This window comes from Oncorhynchus kisutch, linkage group LG5 (genome assembly GCF_002021735.2).
Source record: "Oncorhynchus kisutch isolate 150728-3 linkage group LG5, Okis_V2, whole genome shotgun sequence".
Classification (NCBI taxonomy): Eukaryota; Metazoa; Chordata; class Actinopteri; order Salmoniformes; family Salmonidae; genus Oncorhynchus; species Oncorhynchus kisutch.
Window position 1 is genome coordinate 21,098,073 of NC_034178.2, and position 19,876 is coordinate 21,117,948.

At 43.1% G+C, this 19,876-nt stretch overlaps 1 protein-coding gene across 1 annotated transcript; it reads right to left on the reverse strand.

Moving 5' to 3' along the window:
* Nucleotides 1-7,141: 7,141 nt before the first annotated feature.
* Nucleotides 7,142-11,459, reverse strand: LOC109890756 (transcriptional regulator Myc-2-like). Its single transcript, XM_020482769.2, has 3 exons — nt 11,030-11,459; nt 9,042-9,614; nt 7,142-8,635 (listed from the first exon to the last, which is right to left on the reverse strand). The coding sequence occupies exons 2-3, from the start codon at nt 9,601-9,603 to the stop codon at nt 8,058-8,060; spliced, it is 1,140 nt and encodes a 379-aa protein (XP_020338358.1). The 5' UTR covers nt 9,604-9,614; nt 11,030-11,459; the 3' UTR covers nt 7,142-8,057.
* Nucleotides 11,460-19,876: the final 8,417 nt, after the last annotated feature.

Below are 19,876 nucleotides of genomic sequence, written 5' to 3' on the forward strand. Positions count from 1 at the left end.
CTTGATGTACCCTTGAAAATTGGTTGGTCATCATAATGCCGTTGTAGCCTGTAATCTCCTTCACGCATGGTCTCAAAAATACCTGAAAACGCCTGTGTTCAAGGAGTCAGCCGACTCGCCATGGCCCCTCAGTGCTGTTTCACAATTGCCATACAATTTAAAGCATGCTATAATTCTTCCAAGCACGTACCTATTCTCCTTGGTTTGTTGGTTGTGAAGTTCGATGGCTTGTCTATATGTGGTGTATAGTTGAGCCACAACGTTTGATTTCCCCAGTAATCCGAGTTTAACAGCATTGTCTATATGTGATGCACAATTTTCATGTCTTGTCTAACCCCTAACCCTTTTGTCTAACTCTAACCCTTTCAGAGAGATGTTTTAAATCCTTAAATCCAGACTTGGACCACACACCTGCTCCACTGAATAACAGGCAAGGGAAGCTGAAGAGTGATTGCTTTGAGATGCTTGCAGTTAGCCACTGCTTCCTTCCAAACCACTCATTGTTGAATTTGCGATTTCCGACTTGTGTAATGTTTATGGCCGATGAGCACCGAGATGTTTTATCTCTAATTTCTCTTCATATGACAAGGATTGAAGAGGATTTTCCAGTAGATTGTCGACTTGATTCATGGTGATGACTGCTAGCTAGCTAGCTAAGATTTTGAAAGTATGATGTTCAGTCCTATCAAAGCTATTTTAGATATGACTTGATTTGATGTCATTCTATCTGTGGCCAATGACCTTGAGCCTTCTTGGATGGGCACTTCTAATTTAACTCCATGGCAGAACCAAAGGGGCTAAATTCTTTTAGCTCTAACCTTAGACTTGGGTCGATGTACCCACGAGTGACAGAAAACTGAAGCCAATCGAACGCAACGCTCTGTATTTTCTGCTGGCTTGCCCCACCACCACAGAAAGCACTGAGCTAGGCTGAAACCTGCATTTTGGAGCTGCCTTACTCAAGAAAGCAAAAAAGAGACCATGTTTGTATGTGGATTTATTAACTCAATGACATACAGTTGAAGTCGGAAGTTTACATACACTTAGGTTGGAGTCATTAAAACTCATTTTTCAACCACTCCACAAATTTCTTGTTAACAAACTACAGTTTTGGCAAGTTGGTTAGGACATCTACTTTGTGCATGACACAAGTAATTTTTCCAACAATTGTTTACAGACAGATTATTTAACTTATAATTAACAATATCACAATTCCAGTGGGTCAGAAGTTTACATACATGGAGTGGACATCACAAAGCCCTGACCTCAATCCTATAGAAAATGTGTGGGCAGAACTGAAAAAGTGTTTGAGAGCAACAAACCTGACTCAGTTACACAAGGTCTGTCAGGAGGAATGGACCAAAATTCACCCAACTTATTGTGGGAAGCTTGTGGAAGGATACCCGAAACGTTTGACCCAAGTTAAACCATTTGAAGGCAATTCTACCAAATACTAATTGAGTGTATGTAAACTTCTGACACACTGGGAATGTGATGAAAGAAATAAAAGCTATTATTCTGACATTTCACATTCTTAAAATAAAGTGGTGATCCTAATTGACCTAAGACAGGGATTTTTTACCAGGATTAAACTGAGTTTAAATGTCCACTGCTCCAAAAAATAAAGGGAACACTTAAACAACACAATGTAACTCCAAGTCAATCACACTTCTGTGAAATCAAACTGTCCACTTAGGAAGCAACACTGATTGACAATAAATTTCACATGCTGTTGTGCAAATGGAAAAGACAACAGGTGGAAATTATAGGCAATTAGCAAGACACCCCCAATAAAGGAGTGGTTCTGCAGGTGGTGACCACAGACCACTTCTCAGTTCCTATGCTTCCTGGCTGATGTTTTGGTCACTTTTGAATGCTGGCGGTGCTTTCACTCTAGTGGTAGCATGAGACGGAGTCTACAACCCACACAAGTGGCTCAGGTAGTGCAGCTCATCCAGGATGGCACATCAATGCGTGCTGTGGCAAGAAGGTTTGCTATGTCTGTCAGCGTAGTGTCCAGAGCATGGAGGCGCTACCAGGAAACAGGCCAGTACATCAGGAGATGTGGAGGAGGCCGTAGGAGGGCAACAACCCAGCAGCAGGACTGCTACCTCAGCCTTTGTGCAAGGAGGAGCACTGCCAGAGCCCTGCAAAATGACCTCCAGCAGGCCACAAATGTGCATGTGTCTGCTCAAACGGTCAGAAACAGACTCCATGAGGGTGGTATGAGGGCCCGACGTCCACAGGTGGGGGTTGTGCTTACAGCCCAACACTGTGCAGGACTTTTGGCATTTGCCAGAGAACACCAAGATTGGCAAATTCGCCACTGGCGCCCTGTGCTCTTCACAGATGAAAGCAGGTTCACACTGAGCACATGTGACAGACGTGACAGAGTCTGGAGATGCCGTGGAGAACGTTCTGCTGCCTGCAACATCCTCCAGCATGACCGGTTTGGCGGTGGGTCAGTCATGGTGTGGGGTGGCATTTCTTTGGGGGGGCGCACAGCCCTCCATGTGATCGCCAGAGGTAGCCTGACTGCTATTAGGTACCGAGATGAGATCCTCAGACCCCTTGTGAGACCATATGCTGGTGCGGTTGGCCCTGGGTTCCTCCTAATGCAAGACAATGCTAGACCTCATGTGGCTGGAGTGTGTCAGCAGTTCCTGCAAGAGGGAGGCATTAATGCTATGGACTGGCCCGCCCGTTCCCCAGACCTGAATCCAATTGAGCACATTTGGGACATCATGTCTCGCTCCATCCACCACAGACTGTCCAGGAGTTGGCGGATGCTTTAGTCCAGGTCTGGGAGATCCCTAAGGAGACCATCCGCCACCTCATCAGGAGCATGCCCAGGCGTTGTAGGGAAGTCATACAGACACGTGGAGGCCACACACACTACTGAGCCTCATTTTGACTTGTTTTAAGGACATTACGTCAAAGTTGGATCAGCCTGTAGTGTGGTTTTCCACTTTAAATTTTGAGTGTGACTCTAAATCCAGACCTCCATGGGTTGATAAATTTGATTTCCATTGATAATTTTTGTGTGATTTTGTTGTCAGCACATTCAACTATGTAAATAAAAAAGTATTTGATAAAAATATTTCATTCATTCAGATCTAGAATGTGTTATTTTAGTGTTCCCTTAATTTTTTTGAGCACTGTATTTGGCTAAGTTGTATGTAGACTTCCGACTTCAACTGTATGGTAGATATTTTTTTACATTGTTTGCAAACTGATCTGTGACACATATTAATGCAAAAATAACAAGCAAAAAAGGCAAGCACCCCCCAAAATATATACAGTGGGGCAAAAAAGTATTTAGTCAGCCACCAATTGTGCAAGTTCTCCCACTTAAAAAGATGAGAGAGGCCTGCTTACCTATTGCAGATTCAGTCTTCCCAGCCTGGTGCAGGTCTACAATTTTGTTTCTGGTGTCCTTTGACAGCTCTTTGGTCTTGGCCATAGTGTAGTTTGGAGTGTGACTGTTTGAGGTTGTGGACAGGTGTCTTTTATACTGATAACAAGTTCAAAGAGGTGCCATTAATACAGGTAACGAGTGGAGGACAGAGGAGCCTCTTAAAGAAGAAGTTAGAGGTCTGTGAGAGCCAGAAATCTTGCTTGTTTGTACGTGACCAAATACTTATTTTCCACCATAATTTGCAAATAAATTCATAAAAAATCCTACAATGTGATTTTCTGGATTTTTTTTCTAATTTTGTCTGTCATAGTTTAAGTGTACCTATGATGCAAATTACAGGCCTATCTCATCTTTTTAAGTGGGAGAACTTGCACAACTGGTGGCTGACTAAATACTTTTTTCCCCACTGTATATATTATTTTATTTTTACCTAAAAATGTGGAGCCCCACCTGCCCTGAATGATGGGGGGGGGGGGTCGCCACTGTTTGTATTCTAATCAGTGAGGCAACAGGGCATACGGCATCTGCGGCTTGCTTGGTAGCTAATCCTTTCCCTCCTCTGCAGCCTCCAGTCAAAGCCAGGCGTAACCCATAGAGTTAGATTGAGAAAAGGGGGATACCTAGTAAGTTGTACAACTGAAAGCATTCAACTGAAATGTGTTTTCCGCATTTAGTCCTCTGAATCAGAGAGATGAGGGGGGCTACGTTAATCCTCATTCACGTCATCGGCGCCTCATTCACGTCATTAACCGTTGGTTAACGGTTCCCCGGGCGCCTTACTCAGGGGAAGACAGACCGATTTTCACCTTGTCAGGTCAGGATTCGATCCAGCAATCTTTATTACTGGCCCAACACTCCTACCCGCCAGGCTACATGCCACCCAAGGGACTCTAGATTGATAAAACCAGTTTTGGCATGGACAATGACATTGAGGGCTTCCACCATTTCAAAATAGTCAAGTGGGTAGGACTTCCTATTAATTAGGAAGGATCACATGATTCCATCCAGGTCATCAGGAGGGATCAGCCAATTAATTATACTTATGAGCAAACACTAGTTGGAAGTATGCACCCGTTCAGTTTGACTGCGACCTCATAGAAGGAGTAGAAGAAGAAAATGGACAACTTCAAAATGCAGATTGCCTCAATGGCGCTGCCATAATGGTATATATATAAAGATGATATCTCTATCTCTAAACCACAGAGGGCATGCTCCAGCGGACTAATCAACCACAATGACTAGGCGTAACACATTTTACACTCCCAAAAGAAGTTGAATCATTCACATTGTAATTTAATGTGAACAAATGGCTCTGTCCCAACTTGAATATCACGTTCGTGCAAAGAAAATACGAGTCCTTTTTTTGCCTTACAAAAAAATATTCTAATTCTATTCTACTTATTTTAACAACGAAATGTATAGGCAATAAATTTGAATCATTGTTCTCAGTGAAACTCCTCTTAGCCTTCTTTCACTGCCTCCAGATCTTGACTTGTTCAGATCTACAGATTCATTGAATAAAGCAACCTGTCATATTTCCTGGATGCACCATAGAGACTTGATCTAGGCCTACCATTCATTCAGTGACAAAGAATAAAGAATGTGGGTAACTGGTTTTTGCTTGACTGTGTGACATTCAAAGTGGGACATTCAAAGTGTAAACACACACACACACACAATAATTCTCTTTTAGCATTTCCATGATTTCTGTACCTATCCACTTCGTCACATATGTGAACAGTGTGAGAATGAGTGGGAAAGAGAGAGATAAAGAGGAAGAGAGCCCCAGGGGTACAGGCAGACAGGTTTATATGCATTTCATACACTCTCCCAGATGTTACCTCTACAAAGAAACACTTGATCTCTCTTAGGGTGCTAACAGTTTGGGGATGGGAGGCTTGTTTTAAAGGGTTTTTCTATGGATACTTGGTTTAATACCCTGTGTGAGTTGCAAAACTAAACTCCAGCTTGGGAAATGTCAACAGTAAAGAGATTCTTGAAAAGTCACTGCTTTTCACTGAGCACTTGTTTTTTACTGCCTCAGATTCACACTGACTTTAATTCGGCACAAGACAAATGTTTAACAAGTGACACCTAATACAAGGGCTTGAACGCTCCTGAATGGTTGTGCACTAAGACCTTGTACTGTGTCCTCCTCCTCCTTACCACCTCTATGTCTGCAGACAGTCACACAGGAGCAAGTCCTGGAACCAATGAAGCATTAGCATCTTAAAGAACATCACGTCCCATGCCATCCATCTATCTCGACCCCCACACCACAATGCCCACATCCACAATTAACATTTTCAGAAGTACACTTTTAGAAAGGCATCCTACTTAGGGATGCAGACTCTGTGGAGTCTTTCCTCTCCACACCACTTGATAAGATCCATGGCCCAATGACTTGGAACACAAAGGATGAAAGAGAGGGGGTGAAAAAGTGCCAGAAGTTGCACGACCATTCAGACTCACTGGTCTTTTCAAAGCAATCTTGTGATGATGATGGCAGAGGCAAAAGCTACATTAGCATGCCCTTTGTGCTCAGTAAAAGCTTGACGAACGAGGCTGTTATTGGGAATTCCATTGATTCACCTGGGTGTGATAGTTAAACAAGCACTTCTAAAGACATGTTGGCATTTGTCATTTGTGTATAGTCTGTTATTTTATAATTCACTTTCTGTTAGTAATGTAACCCAACAAAGGCCTTTCACATGGTTTATCGCCGAGAGGCTACTCATACCAAAAAAAGTAACCACAACCTGCAAGCCTACCTCATATGACCTCTGGCAGTGAGTGACCGTCCAGGGACACATCAGCCTTCAGCTAGCTCTGCCCGACTCATGGCAGCCAGAGTCATGTTCATTAAGCACCAAATGGACAAAAACTGACTGAAACAGGGAGGAACAACCTGGACTTGTCTAATAAGACACATTTTTGTTGCAAAACATTTTATTTCGTGTGCCGTAATAAACACCCCAGGAGTGGATGACATCATAGACTACCCCCAGGGCATTAGATAGCTGACAAGGGTGCTTATGACAGCCAGGCAAAGAGCGTCAACATCTGCCAGTAGGGGAACTCTTGACCAGATATTAAAAAGCAAGCCTGCAGACTTGAGTTGTTGGTAATAGTTCAGAGGAGTTTGTGTGCAATCCATGTCACTGAGGCATTCACTACAGTGCTCTCTGAGTTACATAACGTTGTGTACCATGAGAACCGGAGCTAGATACTCAAACTAGGTAGGTGGGTTGGGGTTACAGTAATGAATGTGATTGTATGGACACAATTTGGGTTGTTGGTTTTCTTTCTGAAAGTATTGGGATGGTAACAGTCAAAGTGAAGAACTTGGGGTCATATGAATCTCAGGCAGGTGGTTGGGTGTATTCATGCAAGAGCGAAAGGTCAAGTGTCTTTCCATCTTTGTACACTGTACTTTGTGCACAATGGGCAAATTCCTGCTTGGGTTATCAGACACACCCCATCTTGAGATAATCCCCATCATCTTTTGACAAGACTTTGAAAATAGTTTATGGTGCCATTCCAAATCAGGTACTGCACAATCTTCAAACTGTCAATCATCCACCCACTCACCTTGACCCAAACACTTACATGTACCGCACACCGATTGTGCGATAGCAGCCTTCTTGGATGTACCTTTCATCCTGTGAGGTAAACAAGTTGTACAGGTGTATTTCACACGCTGTATAATAACGCCAGTAAACAGACTTTTGTCCATTCTTTATTACATTATAAAAAACAAAGTGCTGCTGATAAACAGAACTTTAACTTGCAAATGAACCCCCCACCCCCCAAAAAAACACTAACATAATTTATGATACAATAAAACCAAAATATATACAACTAAATCTATATATAGTTGCTTCCAAGAGAGCAAACAAATTCTCAGGTTTCAGACCTGTTTGAGGTAGAGTACAGTAAGTCATGCTTTTAACAAAACATAACAGAATGAGTTAAGGCATGAGGCATTGTTCCACAATAACACACCAAATTCTTAACAGGTCAGGTCTTTAAAGTTCACGTGAGTAAATGGAAGTAATAGTAATTAACAGTTTTAGTAATTAATGGCAATAATTGGCATACATTACATTCAACCCCTTAACATTTTTAACTTTGGATCCAGCCCAAAAAACAAAACAAAAAAGAGCAAAAGAACCAAACCACTGGATGAATCAACGTTGTTTCCATGTCATTTCAATGCTGAACCAACATGGAATAGACATTTCTACCCAGTGGGAATTTCATAACATATGGGGAATGTGGAAGAGACTGTATATACAAGGTCCATTTTTCACTAACAAAATGGCTGCTCGATTTGATATAGCTTACTCTACAACACAGGCTGTTACAATTAGTCTATTTTATGAACAATGACTTTGGCAAATCGCTAGGACAATAAATGACTAACATTATTGTACTAGGCTGAACATGGACCTGTTGTTCCAAACCAAACCTTTTTTTTACTGATACTGGGTTAACCGTCTCTCAGCAACTTTCACTTCTTAAACAGTCACCACAGTGGATGGTGAGACCATGCATTGAGTGTGCGCAGCATCAAGTCTTAAGTCAAGACCAGTATTTTCAAATCATCCATCTCTAAATGCTTTAGTTTTGCATCTCGTCAGTCACACCATTGCCTCCTGAGCTGCTCCAGTTTAACTTTGAGCTGCTCCTGCCTCTCTCGGAGCTTGTCTCGCTTGTCATTCAGTCTCTGGCCCGCCTGCTCCAGGCCACGGATGCTGTCGCACGCCCTCTTCAGGATGACCACCTTGGAGGCCTTGTCGTTGTTGGACAGCTCAGGCACGTTGTCCCTGAGTCGCAGGAAACAGTTCTTCAGCTCGTTGCGCCGTTGCCTCTCCATCACGTTGTGGGTATGCCTCCTCTCCTCCTCATCCTCCACATCAGTCGACTGCCTAGAGCTAGACTGGTGTTGGTGACTGCTGAGGTTGTGTCGCGACGAGCGGCCCGACGAGCTGTGATGGTGGTGTCTGTGGGAGTCGGAGGACCGGGTGCGCTTGTGGTAGGAAGTGGACGAGGGCTCTGAGTGGAGGGGCGATGCAGGGCAGGGGGCGGCGTAGTTGTGCTGCAGCTGGATCTCCAGGTGTTGCCGCTTTAGGGCGCGCTGCCGCCGGCTCTCTTCTACCGACTGGGAGGAGGGGCTGGTGGTCCTCTTCACTGTCACCACGTCTATCTCCTCTTCTGTAGAGGAGGATTGGGTTAGCAGTCAATTCCAATAACATTTGAAAAACTGCATTTCAGATGCCTTGGCTTTAGACTAACATTTTTAACTGCAATTTTCTGGGCAATGCAGCCAACTTTCCTTTTGGGTTAATTATAGTAAACTGCAAGCTTGCACAGCAGATCATTTTTGCAGAAATGCTTGAGGGAAAAAATATACACTTAAAAAAAAAAACTTGGTCCTAAATTCACTTCCCTTATTATTAAATTATGGCATTTAAAAGCATGCGAGATCAACTCAATGCTGTACCAAAGTAACTTTCTAACAGTTACCTCTTCACATTTAAGCAAATAATGAAAGTCAATAAATGCACGGTATAACCTTTTCATTTACAAGCACAGTGACCAAGAACGTGGACCAACTCACCAGAATCACTGGCACTGCTCGAATACGTTGAGAATTCACCTCCTGCTGAGCCGTAGTCTGAAGTCGACTCGCTGCCTTGCTCCTGACTGTCCAATAGTAAATCCTCATTCTCCAAAGCTTGGCATGCGAGCGCCGCGCTGTGGCAGTCCAGTGTGGAGCCGGCAATTTCCTCGAAAATGCTTGTGTCTATGTCCGAGAGCAGCGGGCTGCTGGAGAGCACAGATGATAGCTTCTCCATAGACTTATCACCGAGGCAATGCCATAAACAGTCGTCGGACTCATCTGGCTGTTGGTCCTTTGTCTCGGTTGCACCCCCATCGTACAAAAAGTCACAATTCCAATTTAGTTGCGGGTCCTGATCCTCCAGGAGTATGTCCGAGACGTAGCTCAACTGGTCCTCCTTGGAAAGTGGTTTGGCATGGAGTCCAGTCTTCAATGGAGGGGACTGGGGTGGCGTGGGGAGCGACTGTAGGTCCTTCATCAAGCTCTGGCAGAATTCATCATCAAACAAGAGAGGCTCTGAGTAGAACCAGTCTAGTGACTGGGAGAAACTTTGCAGCATTCTGGCAGAATCTGGGAAGAGGGGAAAAAAAAGCCTGTTGAGTATGCACCTGTGATACAAGTCGACTTAGTGATGCTCTTAGTACTTTGACTGCAAGCACAACCTTTTATTCATGTTTACATCCGTCACCCCGCCCCAATCTGGGTGGCCATCAACAGGCTTTTAACCCCATGACATCATTTAAACAGGAGCACAACGTAGCCAAATGCGCGTTTTCTCCTAAAAATAAACAATTTGCCTAGGTAATGCTAGCCAAGTCCCTCAACTCCTCCATGGAGTTAAGTGCAGACTATTTGTTATTAACTTCGACTCCTTCAAGTCGCTTTGCGTCGATACTTCAAAGGTGGAAATACTTAATCCCTTAGTGTATCCATGTTTGTCCTGTGATTGCGTGCCTTTAACGTTTCTATTTTAAGAAATTAAACGAACAATCAAATACCACCAACTTTCCTTGTTGAGATGCAATTAGCACATGCGCCTTCGCGCGGAGTTGCCATATTAGAGCAACAGCAACAATGAGGAAATAGTCGGTGGTTGTATTTCATTTACGTTTTACAGAGACGGAGGTACATTTAAAAAACGTATGTGCTCAACTCCGTGGACTTGGCTATGGTAAAGATCAACTAGGTAACAATTCAAAGACCGAGATGCCTCCAGATAAAGATCATCCACTGGCTATTGCGAAACCTTGCCATCTCTAGTCTTGAGCAGTCAGTCACACAGTGCTTCAGTAGTCAATTATTATTATTTTACACACACACACTGGTTCCACTGCAGTTTAAAAATCTACTTCTACAGCTCTCCCATTCAGACTCACATTTCAGCAATATACGCACATAAATGACTATTTGAAATTGAACCCTTCTTTAACTAGGCAAGTCAGTTAAGACCTAATTATTATTTACAATGATGGCCTATTCGGGGAACAAGTTGAAAATGCTGTAACTGCACTGCCGGTTAAAATGAGCATTTAATTAAATACCAGAAGACATTTTAAAGGGCAAAATAGGTGCAGTTACCATAAGCAAACATTAGGTTAGCAGAACAGAGAAGGGCTATGTAGAGCTATGCTGACGTTACACATGGACATTTAATTTGATTGTGAATACAAAATCGTTTGCATCGACCGTTGCACATTTACACGTTAGTGCCAACAATTGTCACGGTTTAACGTTAGAAGTACATATTCTTATACAAATCATCAACAAAGAAAACATGATTGAAGCAAAAACAATTCGAATGAATTATCCTGTTATGTATGCCGTCATGTCCTTTCAAATAAATATATCAAAGTCAGGTAACTAATAGCTAGTTAGGCAACGTAAACTACCAAAAAAAAAAAAAAAAAATCAGCTACCGGCAAAAACCACGTGAAAAAAAAAAGCCATGTGAAATAATCTGTGACACCGTAAATGTCAACTCTTACCTTTATTATTTCAGGGGTATGAGAAAGGGAAGAAGACGTTTTCGTGTCTTGATAAATTCCAACGAGATAAACTACTGTAATTATTCTTCCGTCTGTAAACGTACTGCACATCTGATGGCGCTCCGTTATCTACCATAGTATACAAGATCCGTAGGTGTGGCGGCGAGACCCATTTCAGTATATACCACCACAGCGCAGCAGTATCCCTCCACAGCACAAAAACGCGCCAAAACATACAAATCTATATGGGACACTACAACAAAGAAATATTCCACTGCTGTAATAATGTTTATTCTGTATAAATCCGTGTGGATCTGCGCATAAAATACGTTGATTAAACACACACACAGCTAAACTTGTTTTAAGGAAGGATCTATATTGTCTGGAGACGCGGATGGATCTGCTCTCCATGCGCATTATGGAATTCCAAGAAAATGGAGGCGTGGTGGTTACAAATTTACACCGTCCGTGCTGTCCAGAATCCTTGGGACGTCCCTACCCATTTGAATTAGAAATGGAAACTGGTTTCGGGTAAGGACGTCTCAAGGATACCAAATAACACTGACCAAATGTATACTGTGTACTCCCAAAAGAAGAATGTCTCGCCTGGTTCATACCAATAATGTATATAAATCCTGGACTGCTTTTGTTATGTATTGGCCAGTGAGTGGCTTTGAAGCCACCGGTCGGCCATATTGCCATTCCCCAGAAGGCGCAGTCATCAATAGGAATGAAAGGAATTATTTTAATTTTATTTAACGTTTATTTTAACTAGGCAAGTCAGTTAAGAACACATTTGTATTTATATTGACAGCCTACCCCGCAACCTGGACGACGCTCGGCCAATTGTGTGCCGCTCTATGGGACTCCCAATCACGGGCGGTTGTGATACAGCCTGGAATGTAACCAGGGTCTGTAGTGATACCTCAAGCACTGAGTTGCGGTGCCTTAGACCGCTGCCCCTACAGTATTTCAATTAAATGTTTAAAGGACACAATTACATTTATGTTGTTGTAGTGGGGACAGTAACACAATAACTTAAAAAAATGGACTTTAAGGGAAATGTTTTTATTTATGTTAAAATGTTTTTTATGTTTAGCTCACATTATATAATTCAAAACTATGCATTACGGTGCCTTAACAGAGTAAACACATCAAAAACAAATGTAGACAAGCATAAATGCATTTCTATTACAAAATATGTTTTACACTGGTGGGGGAGTGCCAAGATGGAGGCACGGTGGCTTCAAAACAGCGCCCCTTGTTAGTGATCTAGTGTATATATAGATATATATATATATATATATATATATATATATATATATATATATACACTGCTAAAAAAATAAAGGGAACACTAAAATAACACATCCTAGATCTGAATGAATGAAATATTCTTATTAAATACTTTTTTCTTTACATAGTTTAATGTGCTGACAACAAAATCACACAAAAATTATCAATGGAAATCAAATTTATCAACCCGTGGAGGTCTGGATTTGGAGTCACACTCAAAATTAAAGTGGAAAACCACACTACAGGCTGATACAACTTTGATGTAATGTCCTTAAAACAAGTCAAAATGAGGCTCAGTAGTGTGTGTGGCCTCCACGTGCCTGTATGACCTCCCTACAACGCCTGGGCATGCTCCTGATGGCGGATAGTCTCCTGAGGGATCTCCTCCCAGACCTGGACTAAAGCATCCGCCAACTCCTGGACAGTCTGTGGTGCAACGTGGCGTGGTGGATGGAGCGAGACATGATGTCCCAGATGTGCTCAATTGGATTCAGGTCTGGGGAACGGGCGGGCCAGTCCATAGCATCAATGCCTCCCTCTTGCAGGAACTGCTGACACACTCCAGCCACATGAGGTCTAGCATTGTCTTGCATTAGGAGGAACCCAGGGCCAACCGCACCAGCATATGGTCTCACAAGGGGTCTGAGGATCTCATCTCGGTACCTATTGGCAGTCAGGCTAATAGCTTAGTGTGAACCTGCTTTCATCTGTGAAGAGCCAGTGGCGAATTTGCCAATCTTGGTGTTTTCTGGCAAATGCCAAACGTCCTGCACGTTGTTGGGCTGTAAGCACAACCCCCACCTGTGGACGTTGGGCCCTCTTACCACCCTCATGGAGTCTGTTTCTGACCGTTTGAGCAGACACATGCACAAATCAAATCAAATTTTATTTGTCACATACACATGGTTAGCAGATGTTAATGCGAGTGTAGCGAAATGCTTGTGCTTCTAGTTCCGACAATGCAGTAATAACCAACAAGTAATCTAACTAACAATTCCAAAACTACTGTCTTATACACAGTGTAAGGGGATAAAGAATATGTACATAAGGATATATGAATGAGTGATGGTACAGAGCAGCATAGGCAAGATACAGTAGATGGTATCGAGTACAGTATATACATATGAGATGAGTATGTAAACAAAGTGGCATAGTTAAAGTGGCTAGTGATACATGTATTACATAAGGATGCAGTCGATGATATAGAGTTGAGTCAGTGTCAGTGTCAGTGTCAGTGTGTTGGCAGCAGCCACTCAATGCTAGTGGTGGCTGTTTAACAGTCTGATGGCCTTGAGATAGAAGCTGTTTTTCAGTCTCTCGGTCCCAGCTTTGATGCACCTGTACTGACCTCGCCTTCTGGATGATAGCGGGGTGAACAGGCAGTGGCTCGGGTGGTTGATGTCCTTGATGATCTTTATGGCCTTCCTGTAACATCGGGTGGTGTAGGTGTCCTGGAGGGCAGGTAGTTTGCCCCCGGTGATGCGTTGTGCAGACCTCACTACCCTCTGGAGAGCCTTACAGTTGAGGGCGGAGCAGTTGCCGTACCAGGCGGTGATACAGCCCGCCAGGATGCTCTCGATTGTGCATCTGTAGAAGTTTGTGAGTGCTTTTGATGACAAGCCGAATTTCTTCAGCCTCCTGAGGTTGAAGAGGCGCTGCTGCGCCTTCTTCACGATGCTGTCTGTGTGAGTGGACCAATTCAGTTTGTCTGTGATGTGTATGCCGAGGAACTTAAAACTTGCTACCCTCTCCACTACTGTTCCATCGCTGACAGACACAGCAAACCTTCTTGCCACAGCTCGCTTTGAGCCACTTCTGTGGGTTGTAGAATCCGTCTCATGCTACCACTAGAGTGAAAGCACCGCCAGCATTCAAATGTGACCAAAACATCAGCCAGGAAGCATAGGAACTGAGAAGTGGTCTGTGGTCACCACCTGCAGAACCACTCCTTTATTGGGGGTGTCTCGCTAATTGCCTATAATTTCCACCTGTTGTCTATTCCATTTGCACAACAGCATGTGAAATTTATTGTCAATCAGTGTTGCTTCCTAAGTGGACAGTTTGATTTCACAGAAGTGTGATTGACTTGGAGTTACATTGTGTTGTTTAAGTGTTCCCTTTATTTTTTTGAGCAGTGTATATATAATTTACTCTTACCAACAATGAGGCTTCACTGTTCTCTGTGATAAGTGAATGAGTTGGTCAGCACAGACCATGAGTTTATGGCCACGTTGGACATTTCAAAACATTTTACCAGCCAGCCCAGAAAGGAAACATAGGTGATTTGCATTTATGTATACCTAACCAGTGGTATAGTGTATTTTTTTAGGCGAGGGAGCACCTTTTCTTTAAATGACATCATATAATTTCCTCAATCAAAGTTTGTATCAACAGATGTAACAAATTGAATATCCCATTATAGAATTAGCATAAAATGCATCCTCCAACTGAAACGTCTGCCTATGCCCACTCATAGTGTAAAGAACATGTTCTATTTTGAATAACCTCAAACACCAAATTAGCCATCATCATTGTCAATCATGAATAATAATTATTCAGGTTTTACTGGTGACACGTTCAAACTGCATCTCTATGCCAATCATTTGATTGATCTCAATCAGTTTAATAGCAATATGCATTTAGATCATCTTGAATTACCATTTTGCAAGTGAATTAGAGCAGATGGGGTAAAAAACTATTAGCCTTGTATTTTGTTGCAATCAAAGCATATATCCTGCCTAGTGGTGCGCCGGGTTGCGTTTTGGCAACAAGTGACTATTCAGCTTCAGCTAACCATCCTAAAATCTCATTAAATATGAGGAAGGTTTTCTGGTGTAACAGTAACGTTACAGGCCTACTATGCTATGGTATTATATTTGGTTATGTTATGTAAAATTAACATTTATCATGATGTGACCTTGCAAGACATTGATTCAGCTTTGATCTTACTTTACTAAAGGAGCACCATTGTGAGAAGTGATAATCTTCTATTTGGACACACACAGCACCATGGCAATTCTGAATGACATAAAGACACAACGGGGATCATCTGCTACCTGCTACAGTTCATACAGTACATAACTGTCATCTACTGGGTTTGGGTTGACACCAGTGGGCATCCTTAATGTATGATGGCACTACTGGATGTTATTGTTTAGTTTAGTTTATTAGGATCTCCATTAGCAACTGCAAATGCAGCAGCTACTCTTCCTGGAGTCAACATAAAATGTACAAATACATGACAAAGTACAAAACCATTATAGACAAGAACAACATAAGATATTACATTACATTAAAAATAAGAAATACAAATAAAATAATAGTTATATATTGGAAAGACACCAAGAGAGCATTCCACAATGACATGGCTCTATAAATAACTGTTCAACGGCATTAAATATTTTTTTGGTTTGGGTGAAGAAACACATAGTGGCGTGTCTGGTGGGTTATGTACGCTAAAAGTATGTGGACACCCCTTCAAATTAGTGTATTTGGCTATTTCAGCCACACCAGTTCCTGACAGGTGTAAAAATCGAGCACACCTCCATGCAATCTCCATAGACAAATATTGGCAGTAGAATGGTCTTACTGAAGAGCTCAGTGACTTTCCAACAATTTTTTTATTTTTTTATTTCACCTGTATTTAACCAGGTAGGCCAGTTGAGAACAAGTTCTCATTTACAACTGCGACCTGGCCAAGATAAAGCAAAGCAGTTCGACACAAACAACAACACAGAGTTACACATGGAATAAGCAAACGTACAGTCAATAACACAATAGAAAAAATATGTATATAGTGTGTGCAAAAGAGGTAAGATTAGGAAGGTAAGGCAATAAATAGGCCGTAGTGGCGAAGTAATTACAATTTAGCAATTAAACACGGGATAGATGTGTGATAGATGTGCAGAAGATGAATGTGCAAGGAGATACTGGGGTGCAAAGGAGCAAAAAAATAAATAACAATATGGGGATGAGGTAGTTGGATGGGCTATTTACAGATGGATTATGTACAGGTGCAATGATCTGTGAGCTGCTATGACAGCTGATGTTTAAAGTTAGTGAGTGAGATATGAGTCTCCAGCTTTTGGGGGTGACCAGTGAAGTATACCTGCTGGAGCGTGTCAAATTTATGTTTGAAAAAGCTAGCCTTTGCTTTCCTAACTACCTGTGTATATTAATTCCTAACTTCCCTGAAAGTTGCATATCGCGGGGACTATTCGATGCTAATGCAGTACGCAACAGGATGTTTTGTGCTGGTCAAGGGCAGTCAGGTCTAGAGTGAACCAAAGGGCTATATCTGTTCCTGGTTCTACATTTCTTGAATGTGGCATGCTTATTTAAGATGGTGAGGAAAGCACTTTCAAAGAATAACCAGGCGTCCTCTACTGATGGAATGAGGTCAATATCCTTCCAGGATACCCGGGCCAGGTCGATTAGAAAGGCTTGCTCGCTGAAGTGTTTTAGGGAGCGTTCGACAGTGATGAGGGGTGGACGTTTGACTGCAGACCCATTACGGACGCAGGCAATGAGGCAGTAATCACTGATCCTGGTTGAAGACAGCAGAGGTGTATTTAGAGGGCAGGTTGGTCAGGATGATATCTATGAGGGTGCCCGTGTTTACAAATTTGGGGTTGTACTTGGTGGGTTCATTGATAATTTGTATGAGATTGAGGGCATCTAGCTTAGATTGTAGGATGGCCGGGGTGTTAATAAGCATGTCCCAGTTTAGGTCACCCAACAGTACGAGCTCTGAAGATAGATGGGGGGCAATCAATTCGTATATGGTGTCCAGGGCACAGCTGGGGGCAGAATGTGGTCTATAACAAGCTGCAACGATGAGAGACTTGTTTCTGGAAAGGTGGATTTTTAGAAGTAGAAGCTCAAACTATTTTGGAACAGACCCGGATAGTATGACAGAACTCTGCAGGCTATCTCTGCAGTAGATTGCAACTCCGCCCCCTTTAGCAGTTCTGTCTTGTCGAAAATGTTATGGATGGAAATTTCAGGATTTTAGGTTGCCTTCCTAAGCCAGGATTCAGACACGGCTAGGACAACTGGGTTGGCTCAGTGTGCTAAATCAGTGAGTAAAACAAACTTAGGGAGCTTTTGCGGTTACAGAAGTCAACAAATGAGAGCGCCTGGGGAATGGGAGTAGAGCTAGGCACTGCAGGGCCTGGATTAATTTCTACATCACCAGAGGAATAGAGGAGGAGTAGGATAAGGGTACGGCTAAAGTCTATAAGAACTGGTCGTCTAGTGCGTTCAGAAAAGAGAGTAAAAAGAGGATGTTTCTGGGTGCGGAAGAATAGATTCATGGCATAATGTACAGAGAAGGGTATGGTAGGATGTGATTACAGTGGAGGTAAACCTAGGCATTGAGTGACGATGAGAGAGGTTTTTGTCTCTAGGGACATCATTTAGACCAGGTGAGGTCACCGCATGTGTGGGAGGTGAAACAAAAGGGCTAGCTAAGGCATATTGAGCAGGGCTGGAGGCTCTACAGTGAAATAAGACAATTATCACTAACCAACACAGCAATGGACAGGACATATTGACATTAGGGAGAGGCATGCATAGCTGAGTGATCATAGGGACCAGTGGGAAGCTAGGCGAGCTGGAGACATTCAGACAGCTAGCGGGCCGGGGCTAGCAGGCTAGCAGAAGGGCCTTAGGGCGACGTCGCGGCGGAAGAAGTCTGTTGTAGCCCCCTCGGACGGTTATGTCGGCAGACCAGTCGTGTTGGATCGGCAGGGCTCCGTGTAGGCAGTAAAAGGTTCCAGGCCAATTGGCAAAATTGTCTGATGGTCCTCTTCAGCTAACAGTCCGATATGCTCTAGACAGCTAGCCGGCAGGCTAGCGGATGGGCCTTCAGGGAACGTCGCGACGGAGGATCCTGTTGAAATACCTTGGGCGGATTACGTCGGTAGACCAGTCATGATGGAATCGGCGGGGCTCTGTGTCGGCAGTAAAAGGGGGTCCAGGCCAATTGGCAAAATATGTATTGTAGCCCAAGGAGTGGCTGATGGACCTCTTCAGCTAGCTGGGAGATGGGCCTAGCACGAGGCAAGTTCCAGGCTCACTGGTGCTTGCTTCGGGACAGAGACGTTAGCCAGGGGGTAGCCACTCAGAAAACAGCTAGCTAGCTGCGATGATCCAGGTGAAAAGGTTCAGAGCTTGCGATAGGAAACCGGAGATGTGGAGAAAAAGGGACCGCCGAGTGCTGAAGCGTGTAATGCATCTGCCCTTGATTGCAACACTCACTACCGAATTCCAAACTGCCTCTGGAAGCAACATCAGCGCTGTTCGGCCAGGAACTTCATTAAATGTTTTCTCATGGCCGAGCACACAAGCCTAAGGTCACTATAATTAATGCAAAGCGTCGGCTGGAGTGGTGTAAAGCTCACCGCCATTGGACTCTGGAGCAGTGGATGAAGTGATGAATCATGCTTCACCATCTGGCAGTCCAACGAAGAATCTGGTTTGGAGGATGCCAGGAGAATGCTACCTGCCCGTTGGCATTGTGGCCAACTGTAAAGTTTGGTGAAGGATGAATAATGGTCTGGGGCTGTTGTTCATGGTTAGGGCAAGGTCCCTTAGTTCCAGTGAAGGAAAATCTTAATGCTAAAGCATACAGTTACATTCTAGATGATTCTGTGCTTCCAACTTTGTGACAACAGTTTGGGGAAGGCATTTTCCTGTTTCAGCATGACAATGCCCTCATGCACAAAGCGAGGTCCATACAAAAATAGTTTGTCGAGATCGGTGTGGAAGAATTTTACTGGCCTGCACAGAGACCTGACCTCAACCCCATTGAACAATTTTGGGATGAATTGGAAAGCCGACTGCGAGTCAGGTCCCTGCAGCAATGTACCATCATCTAGTGGAAATCCTTCCCAGAAGAGTGGAGGCTGTTATAGCAGCAAAGGGGGGACCAACTCCATATTAATGCCCATGGTTTTGAAATGAGATGTTCGACGAGCAGGTGTCCACATTCTTTGGTCTTGAAATGTTTGTTTTGAAATGTATGCAAATAAATTATACAAGTGGTTAGGAATTTTCAACACACAAATGTTTCTTAAAGGACTCGAAGAGAAGTAGTCAATATCTCCTCAACCCTCAACCATGAAAGACTATCATGCATGTTGATGATGTTAGTTCTGTGTGTGCAAGCCATGCTGCTCTGTTTTGAGCCAGCTGACTCTGAGGGGGAGATTACGGAAAAGATGCACATTGTGTGCCAGGTAGTAAAAGTGGACATTCATGCAGTCATGTGGTCTGAATTTTATTGAATTAATTTATGATTTTATTCAGTCCGTCTAATTAAGTATTAAGATGAAGACAGAACAACGGCGAGGAGGATTACCGAATTTTGGTGTGTTTAATCAGAAAAGTTAGGGTTTGAAGAAGTGTAATAAGGTTAACGTCGTCCGGGTTAAGGTTTGGCTGGTGTAGGCTGTCATTGTAAATAAGAATTTATTCTTAACTGACTTGACTAGTTAAATAAAGGTTAAATAAAAGCTAGCATGAAGAACAGCGGGATACAAAACAACA